We start from the raw sequence: 10,947 nt of genomic DNA, 5'->3' as shown, positions 1-10,947 counted from the left end.
GAGGTTGCAGTGAGCCGAGATCACGCCATTGCACTCCAGCCTGGGCGACAGAGCAAAACTCTGCCTCAAAAAAAAAAAAAAAAAAAAAAAAAAATTTATAACTTCTCTCTTCCTCTTTTACTCTTGTCTTTAAGGAGCTAATTCTGTCTCTACCAAGGCATTTCCAAGGTAATGTCTTTGTTTTTTTTTTGTTTTGCTTTGGTCCCGCTTGGTTGCCCAGGCTGGAGTGCAGTGGTGTGATGACAGCTCATTTTGGCCTCGAGCTCCTGGGCTCAAGCGATCCTCTCACCTCAGCCTCCCGAGTAGCTAAGACAGGCGCACACCACCATGCCCAGCTAATTTTTAATTTTTTTGTAGTGAGACGGGGTCTCACTACATTGCCCAGGCTGATCTCAAACTCCTGCCTCAAATGATCCTCCTGCCTCAGCCTCCCAAAGTGCTGCGATTAAATGCACAAGCCACTATGCCAGATCAAAGGTAATGTCTTTACCACTCCACTTTTGTTATCAATCTAGTACCCCACACACATTCTTCCAGGCCTCACTCTATTTATTGATCATCCTCCTTGTCATTAGCAGCTAGTTTTCACTCTACTGGTGCCTTTCCCCTGTCTTAGAAACACTTTCCCTCAACTCATTTTTCTACCCTTTTAAATGATCACTCTTCTCTTTATTTTTGAGACAGGGTCTCTACTGTCACCCAGGCTGGAGTACAGTGCTATGATCACAGCTTACTGCAGCCCCAATCTCTCGGGCTCAAGTCATCCTCCAACCTCAGTCTCCTGAGTGGCTGGGACTACAGGCGTGTACCACCACCCAGCTAATTTTTGTATTTCTTGTAGAGACAGGGTTTTGCCATGTTGCCCAGGCTGGTCTTGAACTCCTAGACTCAAACAGTCTGCCCGCCTTGGCCTCCCAAAGTGTTGGGATTACAGGAATGAGCCACCACACCTGGCCTACTCTTCTCTTTTCCATGCTACAGTGGGAATGTTACTGAACTGGGAATTTGAACACCTGAGTTTAAATCCTAACCTAGCCACTTACTAGCTATGTAACTTTGGGCAATTCAATTCTCAGAGTGCTCGCCCCCCCTGCTTTTTTTTAATCTCTAAAATGGGGACAAGAATGTCTATTTCATGGGGTTGTTACGAGGATCAAATGGAAAAATACAAATCAAAGTGCTTTGTAAGCAGCAATACACTGTTAGCTGATAAAGAAATTGAGGCTGGGGGGGTTGCTAAATGATGCCACATCTATTAAGTGGTAGAAATTGGATTAGTTACCCCAGGTCTGACTCCTAAGTCTAGGCTTTTTCTGCTACGGCATTTTGCTTCCATCTTTTTATGACCACTCTGTCTCTCCCAAAGACACCTCCAAGTACCTACTATGATCCAATTACTGGGTTGGGCACCAAGGGATGCAATTATATACAATGATATAATTAGGATACTGAGATACAATTAGTCAAGGTCTCTCACCTTGAGGAGTTTCAAGTCTAGAGACTGACAGAGAGTTATACTGTGATAAGTAACATGAACTAAATGCCATGGTATCTGGGAGGGAAGATAATTAGGGAAAGGCTTCAAAGAGGACATAACATTTGCTTTCTCTTTTCCAGGCTCCTGTAACTACCTGTACCTTACTGAGTTTCTTTTTTGAGACGGGGTCTTGCTCTGTTGCCCAGGCTAGAGTGCAGTGGCGCAATCTCGGCTCATTGCAACCTCCACCTCCCGGGTTCAAGTGATTCTCCTGCCGCAGCCTCCCGAGTAGCCGGGATTACAGGCGCCTGCCACCAGGCCCAGCTAATTTGTTTTTGTAATTTTAGTACAGACGGGGTTTCACCATCTTGGCCAGGCTGGTCTCGAACTCCTGACCTCGTGATCTACCCACCTCAGTCACTCAAAGTGCTGGGATTACAGGCGTGAGAGACCGCCCCCAGCTACCTTACTGAGTTTCTGATTGCTCTTTCCTTCCTCTTCCTTCTCCCTTAAGTTGCCCCAAAGTTTTATCCTTGAGTTTTTTTCTGTCTACATGTTTTTCCTTGGCAAACTCATCTACACCAACCAAAGCAGAGACCTCCTAAATCTTTCACATCAGTCACAACACAGTCTCATAAACTTTACTTGCACAATTCAATCTGTCTATGGAAATGACTATCCAATTGCCACTTTAGGACCTAAATTCAGTAAATCCAAAACTAGACTCATTACTTAGCCAGCGTTCACTTCTCTATTTCTCTCAAAATGATGGAGTTGCTGTTACTCAACCAGACTCATACTCCTCAGATATGGGAAATAGAGGACATACAGAAAGAAACAGGTTTTGAGAGAGAGGACATACCATTCAGGTGTTTTATGTAAGACTGCCTCAATATCTAAAGGCATGGGTTGGGACACTTCCAGAAAGTAAATAAGGATCTGACTAATTTGTTTTCTAACCATGTAAATTCTTCTTGCAAAAGTAGTATCTCTAACAGCTATAACTTCATTTTTTATCACTCCTTCCTATTTGAAGTACTATCATAACATGCTAACTTGTATTTCTCCCTCTGCCTTTCTTTTTCACTATTTTATATACATATCACTTCTTTCTGCAGAGCTGCAACCATACTCCTCTTAGCTTCTGCCAAACCAGATTATTACATGGTCTTTGAACATACTTAAATATACCCTGGCTTTGGGCTTTTGTTCATCTTGTTTCTTCTGCTTGTCAACAATAAGTATTGCTTTAGTAACTTCTATATGCCAAGCTCTATGGCAGGCATAACACAGTGAACAAGAAATGGCTTGTGCCCTCATAGAGTATATACTGTAGTAGGGGAGAAAGACAAAACTCAGAAAGACACATGAAATGACTGCACATAAGTGCCAAGAAGGAAACAAACATGAAGCAAAGAGAGAATAATAGTTGTTAACTACTTAAAGAGACCGATCCGGAAAGGCCTGAGGAGTGATATTCAAGCTGAGACCTAGAGGATGAAGAATTAGCCATATGAAGAGCATTCCATGCAAAGAGAACTGCACACACAGAGATTCTAGAGAGGGACAGAGCTGGGTCTATTCAAAGAAATGAAAGACAGTCATTGTGGCTGGAGTCTAGTGAACGAGGGGAGAATGACACATGGTGAGACTGAAAAGAGGCAGGCAGCAGATCACACAAGGCCTTGGAGCTGATTTATCTATCTAGGGTGAGAAATGTTGGTAGCCTAGACTGAGGTATGATAGTGGAGATGGAGAGAAATAGAAGGATAGAAGATACCTCTTGTAGCTAGAATGGACAGGCCTTTGCTGATAGACTGGATGTGAAAATTCAGAAAAAGGGAGGAACTGAAGCTAAATCCTAGGTTTCTGGTTTAAAAACCTAAGTCAATGGTGGTACACTTACTGAGATGGCTGTGGAGGCACATTTGGGGGTAAAAGCCAAGGGTTCAAAGTATGACATGTCTGTGAAACACCCATGAAGGAAGGGTGTTGCAAGTATGGGTCTGAAGGTCAGGAAGAGTCTGGGCTAGTGATATGAATGTGGGAGACATTAGTATAAAGTTAAGTGTTGATATCTGTCAGGCATTTAAGAAAAACATTCAAAGCAGGCAGGCCAAAGAAATGCAAATCAAAACAATAGATACTTTCTGTTTGCCCAATTGGATTATCTTTTTTTTTCTTTTTCTTTTCTTTTTTTGAGATGGGGTCTCGCTGTTGTCAGACCAGGCTGGAGTGCAATGGTGCGATCTCAGCTTAACCTCCACCTCCTGGGTTCCAACAATTCTCCTTCCTCAGCCTCCCAAGAAGCTGAGATTACAGCCACCCGCCATCACGCCTGGCTAATTTTTGTATTTTTAGTAGAGATGGGGTTCTGCCATGTTGGCCAGGCTGGTCTCGAACTTCTGACCTCAGGTGATCCACCCGCCTCGGCCTCCCAAAGTGCTGGGATTACAGGCGTAAGCCACCGCGTCCGGCCACCCAATTGGATTTTCTAAGTATTAACATCCAAGACAAATGCAGTGGAACATATTCTGAAACTCTGTTATCGTGGAAAGCAACACTTTTACCATATGTCAAGAGCCTCAAAATATTCAAACACTTTGACCCAGTCACTGGCTCCAGAAATCCACCCTAAGGAAACAGTGACAGATGCATTTAAAGATGTTTGTTTATAGCAAAAAACCAGTGTCTAAATATCTGATAATAACAGATTAAATAATTATGGTACAACTAGAGCATGGAACATTCAATATCATGGTTTCAAAAAACACGAGGAAATGCTCACGGTATGTTGTTAAAAAAACAGGATAGTTACAGCATTCCAAATTTATTAACTTAAATAACCATATATCTGAAAGGAAACACACCAGAAAGTTAACAATGATCATCATGAGTGCTAGGATTGAGGCTTATTAATTTAAAAAATATTCTTCTGTTTTGCAAACTTTCCACAATGAGCACTATTACTTTTACACTCAAGAAAATCTTTTTTTTTTTTTTTTTTTGAGACAGGGTCTCACTCTGTCACCTAGGCTGGAATACAATGGTGCGATCACAGCTCACTGCAGCCTCAACCTCCTTTTTTTTTTTTTTTTTTTGAGACAGGGTCTCACTCTGTCACCTAGGCTGGAATACAATGGTGCGATCACAGCTCACTGCAGCCTCAACCTCCAGGGGCTCAAGTGATCCTCCCAGCTCAGCTCAGCTTCTAGAGTAGCTGGGACTACAGGACTGTGCCATCACACCTAATTTTTTATTTTCATTTTTTGGTAGAGACAGAGTCTTACTTTGTTGCCTAGGCTGTTCTTGAACTCCTGGGCTCAAGTAATCCTCCCGCCTTGGCCTCCCAAAGTGTTGGGATTACAGGCATGAGCCACCATGCTCAGCCTAATTTCTATTTTTAATCATCCTGTAAGACTCGTCTCAAATACCATTTATGTTCTTTTTTTTTTTTTGAGACAAAGTCTCATTCCATTACCCAGGCTGGAGTGCAATAGCGCGATCTCGGCTCACTGCAGCCTCTGCCTCCCGGGCTCAGGCGATTCTGCTGCCTCAGCCTTCCGAGTACCTGGGATTACAGGAGTGCATCACCACTCCCGGCTAATTTTTTTTTTTTTTTTTTTTTTGCAGAGACGGAGGTTTCACCATGTTGACCAGACTGGTCTTGAACTCCTGACCTCAAATGATCCACCTGCCTCAGCCTCCCAAAGTGCTGGGATTACAGGCGTGAGCCACCGCGCCTGGTGTCAAATGCCATTATGTTCTGAAACCTTTTCTTCATCCCTCCAACCAGATGTGACCACTCCCTTGTCTTTCTCTTGCAGTTTTTTTTTTTTTTGGTATAATTATTTGGACACCAAACTCACTGTTTAAACTACCTATTACCTGCTGACAGGCTGCCCCCAACTACTTACAAAGGACAGGATGTTAAATTCCATTTCATATCAGTCTAGCCCATATCCTCAGTCACTCACTATCCCCTAACTTTATTATTCCTCATAGTCCTTACCAGCTGAAATTTCATTATTTACTAGCTTATTGTTTTTCTCTAGCACCAGAATAAAAGCTCCATAGCAGCACTGACTTTATCTGGTTCTCTAACACCTAGAACAGCTCCTGGCACACAGGAAGGAATTAATAAATATTTTTGAATAAATGAATCATCTTCAGCTCTCTAGACCAAGCCTCTCCTCTGAGCTTCAGACTAACAGATACCTCTACTTATCTCCTAGGCACCTTAAAGTCAACATGTTTCAATACTAAATTCATACTCTCACCTTCCCCCATCTTCTCTTTTTCCTCTTTCCCCATCGCAATAAATTTCACAGCCATCCACCTAAATCAGAAACATGGACATCTTTCCTTGCTGCTTCCTTCTATCCCACCTTCCACAACCAATTGATCACCAGGTTTCCTGTAGATTCAACCCTCCTAAATATATTCCCCCATCCCTCTACCATTGCAATAGTAAACCCCAGTCACCTTTGTGACTTAACTGGGTCTAATCTTTTCCCTCATTGTTTCCTAACTGCTGTTAGAGTGTACTAGTTAAAATACAAATGTGATCATGCTACTATTTGAAAAGAAACAGCCAGGGCGCAGCAGCTCACACCTGTAATCCCAGCACTTTGGGAGGCCGAGGCGGACCAGCCTGGCCAACATGGCAAAACCCCATCTCTACTAAAAATACAAAAATTAGCCGGGCGTGGTGGCAGGTACCTGTAATCCCAGCTACTCGAGAGGCTGAGGCAGGAGAATTGCTTGAACCCAGGAAGTGGAGATTGCAGTGAGCCGAGATCACACCACTGCACTCCAGCTTGGGTGACAAGAGCAAAACTCTGTATCAAAAAAAAAAAAAAAGAAAAAAGAAACAGAACTCTTCAGTGGATCTCAGTCACCAACCAGAGTAAGCTCTTTGGCGTGTCCTATCTGATAGCAGCTGACATTTACAGAATACTCACCATGTGCCAGATATTGGGCTGTTTTATGTGCTTTTTCCCATTTGTGCTTATTAACCCTGAGGTAGGTACACATGCGTCTCAACTTAGAACGGGGCTACATCCCAGTAAATCCATCATAAATTGAAAATATGGGAAGTTGAAAACGCATTTAATACAGCTTATTGAACATCATAGCTTAGCCTACTTTACCTTCAACATGTTCAGAACACTTATATTAGCGTACAGTTGGGCAAAATCATCTAACACAAGGCCTATTTTATAATAAAGTGTTGAATAACTCATGTAATTTATTGATGTTCCCCTGAATGTGTATTGCTTCTGCACCAATATAAAGTCAAAAAATTCTAAGACAAGCCATCGCAAATTGGAGACCACCTGTACCATTATTATTTAGATTTCACATATGAGGAAAGCTGAGGCTCAGTTAGGTTAAATAACTTCCCCAAAGTCCAACAAATTATAAGTAAAGCTGGGTCTCAAACCCAGGTCTCTCACTCTACGACCCATACTCTTAGCCACAAATAATAACAGTTGACTTTGAGTGTTTACTGTGTCAAACATTGTGCTAACTGCTTTATATATATTTGTCTTTTAATCCTCAAAAACCACTTTATAAGGAAGGACCTATTATCTGAATTTTGCAGCTGGGAAAATTCAGGTACTGAAAGATTAAATAATTTGCCAAAAATCAGTGATTAATCACAGCGGTCGAGCTGGGATTCAAACACCTTATCAAGTTCTCAGCAACAAGTTTCTCTTCACGTTCCTCACATCCCAGGCTCTCCTTGATGTGGACCCTACAACATTCTTCAGTATCATTCCTTCCCCCTTACCACCACCCTCTTTGTGTTCTACCATCACCTAATTGCTTATAGCTGTTGTTTTCGTCCTACACATCTCCACCCACTACTGTTTCTTTAATGCCTCTATGGCTTTACTAAGGCTATTACATACTCTGCTGGCTAATGCCCTCCTCTCCTCTTCCTCTGGATATTCCTATTTACCCTTAAAGAACTCAGCACAGGAATCACCTCTTCCAGGGAGCTTTCTCCTCTCTCCTGCTCCCTTTCGTTAGGTGCCCCTCCCGTCTGCTCTCATAGTACCTTGTACAACCCTCCATAACATCAGTTTATATTGATATTCTGTTTCTATGCCCGTTTTCCTCACCAGATTGTATGCTCCTCCAAGGCACGGACAACTCATACTCACACAAACACCTATATACTTTGTATCCCCAGTGCCTAGCATAGTTCCTAGACAGCATGACCACCCATTAAATGTTGTTTAAAAAACAAACAACAAAAAAACCTAAGAAAGTAAGCAACTTTTCCAAGATCACACGATGAAGCTGTGCCAGGACTAAGATGAGTTCAGGATGTTACACATCTACTCCAGCAGTCTGAACAGAGCTCCTCAATCAGTGGACCATAAAATGGCCTAGCTTTGTCTTCCAGAGACATCTACCCCACTGTACCATGTGAACATTGCTATGATGTGATGTGGAAAAGGTTGGGAGACACTCTGCTAAACTACATTGCTGCTGTTTGCAACCATAAGGTAGTAGGGGTCTGATAGGTAAGTATAATCATCTCAACAAAAGCAGAGGCTTCTTGAAAAATTCAGGAAAGTTTGCTCTCCCCAGGGCCTATGCTCAATAAGAACCAAGAAAGTGACACACACCGTTCTGCCCCCCCACCAACCGCCAAGAAAGCATGCCCCCAAAAAGCACTGCCATTGGGCAGCCCTCATATTATAGCTATTGACCCACCTCTCTATTTTAGCCTGTCTTTGAGATGCCATAGCAACGAGGCTAGGATAAGCCATGGAAGAATTGGCAGTGTGATTTTCAGCTGAGTTGTTCTTGGTTTTGGGCAGCTCAAACTCTGCCACATGATAGCAATGGCACTGAGTTAAGTAGTTCATAAAGTGTTCTCGAGCCCGCTGCAAATGATCTAGACGCTTGCTGGGGTTGACTTGTTTCATGGTGAGGGCTCCTTGAAACGCTGGCACCAACAGGTACTTCAGGTCGGTGGAAGCAATCTCTTCCAAATCTTCATTTCGGCTGGAAGAGCAAAAAGGAGGCAGTGAAGCCTGGCTAGGCATTCAAATTGTGGCCCTTGGCTCCTGGGGGACAGAGTGGGAGGCTGGGCTGGGAGTGGAGCAGAGGGAGGAGGCACGGGTAACAGCGCCCAGTTTCACTCAATGAAAGTGGCTGAGCGCTCACATCCAGTGCCTTGCAATCAGCAGACACTAGGGAGCAGAGTCGTGGGATATCAACCATCTGGGAAGAGAGGTGGGGAATGTAAACAATGTACACAAGATCGCAGTGGTAAGTAGGAACGAAAGGTTCTCACTACTAAAGGTCCCCTCCACTCAGACGCAATGGCTCCACCCTTGGTAACCATTATTACCTTCGTTCTCAGCCATTATTACTATCTTCCCCCATACCTGAACAAGTCGAGCTGCGATAACATTTCGGCAGCCTTCTCAAGGAGGTCCAGGCCCTTGAACACCTTCTCCTGGACTATCCGGGAACCGGCAGGCTCAGTCGCTACTTCTACTTCGTCCAGTAACTGTTTGCCCGTTTCGAACAGCTCGGGGAGCCGCGGCAGCAGTAACTCGTCCTCAGCAGCCATCTTGGGGAGAGAGGAACCCGGAAGATCTCTTTCCCGGGGTTAAAGGCAACCTTGATAAAGAAGAACTGGGCGACCGCGGACAAAACCGGAAGAGGCACCTCATTGGTCCAGTAGCTTCACTGTTACCAAAGCATCAAAGGACTTCCGGGAGCCGCCGTTCGCCGGCCCTGGCAACCGTTTCCATAGACTCATTTTATGAGGCAGCCTATTACAAGTCGTAGGCGTCTGTTAAAAACAAACAAACAAGCGAAACCCTAGGCGCTGTTTTACCATGAGCTCCTCGTCGCTGACACGGGGCTGAGAAGTTCTGTGGGCTCTGAAGCCCGGGTGTGGCGAGGCTGAATTCGGAGGGCCAGGAGTGCGGACGAGCGAGTGCGCTTTAGCAGCCGGTCAGGCGCGCCTCTTACCTCGCGAGTAGCTCCCTCGATTGAGGAGTCCAGGGACTCCAGCCGCCGCACCACTCCCACGGTTTGAAGATCCCGTCGCTTGAGCGCGAAGTGCAAGTAGCGCCCCCCTGCGGCTTCCGTCCACCCACCAGCTGGAGCTCCGGGTTCCTCCCGGCCAATCCTCTCCCGTCCTCTTCCCCCTTCACACCACACATGCCTACGACCCGGGGTCCAGTGGAGCCCCCCTCAGCAAGATTGGTAACCTGCGACTTCGGTCACCGCACAGCCGGCTTCCCTTCGTGCACTTAGTTCCTATGTCAAATGTTATTTCTGTGCAACCTTCCTTGTCTCCCCACCGCCTTCCATCCTGTGCCCTTCAGCCGCCAAGTCTGGGTTTCTTCTCTGCATCTCTATCTTGGCACCTACCACACTGTATAATTGCTAGTGACTTACAGATGTCTCTTATCGCAATGAATTTGACTCATCTTTGCACCACTCTGGCTAGCCTGAGTACTCAGTATCAGTCATTATCTGAATTAAAAAAAAAAGTGATCAGTTTGGAAAGCAGCCCAGTTATGCAGAACTGCGTTGTTCAGTAGGTAGTTACTAGCTGCTTGTGGCTACTAAGCACTTGAAAGTGGCTATTTTGAATCGAGATGAGTTGCAAGTGTAAAAAAAACCCAGATTTCAAAGACATTAAAAAAAAAAGGAATGAAAAATGTCAATACTTTTTACAGGGACTACATGTTGAAATGATAGTCTTTTGGATATATTGGATTAAATATATTATTAGAATTAATTGTACTTGTTTATTTTCACTTTGTAAATGTGCCTGCCAGATAATTTAAAACTATATTTGTAGCTCCCGTTATATTTCTACTGGACAGAACTGATGAAAAATATAATTTCAGGACTTCAAAGAAGGGACATCATTGTTTTGAACAAAGCAGTATAAATACATACTGATTACCTTAGGACGCAGCCTGAATTGTCCTAGGAGATTTAAGTAGCAGGCACGCTGTCTAACCCTGAATATAAACTTTTAAACTAGTATTTTAAACTACATATAGTTGAGAAGAGAAAAGCTTCATTAAAAAACAACTAGAGGGCAATATAGGACAGTATAAAATAGGTGATACGTTGTACTGCACAGGCTGTTGGAAAACCAAGAAAGGGCAAGTCTTGGTTCTATGCTAGGAGTAGTTCAGAAGGCTTCTTAGACATGACATGCAGTCACATAGAAGAATGTCAAAGTTTAAAGGGAACCCCCAAAATCGGAGGAAAAACTTGAGACCAGAAAGGTTAAGAGACTTGCCCAGCCAGTTTGTGACAAAGTCAGTGACTTCTGAGTTCAATTGTTTCTACTCCATTAGCCTTCAGTTGGGTAGGATTTAGAAAGATGAAGACCTTTAATGTGGGACAGATTGAAGCCCCAAACTAGAACAGTGCTTCCTAAGAGGGAGAGGAGACTGTGGCACACGTGC

General features: G+C 43.9%; 1 protein-coding gene across 2 annotated transcripts in view; it reads right to left on the bottom strand.

Moving 5' to 3' along the window:
* IGBP1 (immunoglobulin (CD79A) binding protein 1) overlaps positions 1-9,565 on the bottom strand; it is a 49,819-nt gene extending 40,254 nt beyond the window's left edge. The window contains exons 1-3 of one of the 2 annotated variants that reach the window (XM_011992007.1): positions 9,485-9,565; positions 8,890-9,302; positions 8,210-8,503 (exon numbers count right to left, since the gene is read on the bottom strand). In XM_011992007.1, the coding sequence (XP_011847397.1) occupies positions 8,210-8,503; positions 8,890-9,077 (482 nt within the window). In that variant the 5' untranslated portion in view covers positions 9,078-9,302; positions 9,485-9,565. The remainder of the gene's footprint in view (positions 1-8,209; positions 8,504-8,889; positions 9,303-9,484) is intronic. The other variant, XM_011992008.1, reaches the window with a different exon arrangement.
* Between the last annotated feature and the right edge of the window lie 1,382 nt (positions 9,566-10,947).

Source organism: Mandrillus leucophaeus, unplaced genomic scaffold, assembly GCF_000951045.1.
Source record: "Mandrillus leucophaeus isolate KB7577 unplaced genomic scaffold, Mleu.le_1.0 Scaffold401, whole genome shotgun sequence".
Classification (NCBI taxonomy): Eukaryota; Metazoa; Chordata; class Mammalia; order Primates; family Cercopithecidae; genus Mandrillus; species Mandrillus leucophaeus.
Note: the sequence above shows the minus strand (reverse complement) of the source record. Positions and strands in the feature narration are given on the sequence as shown.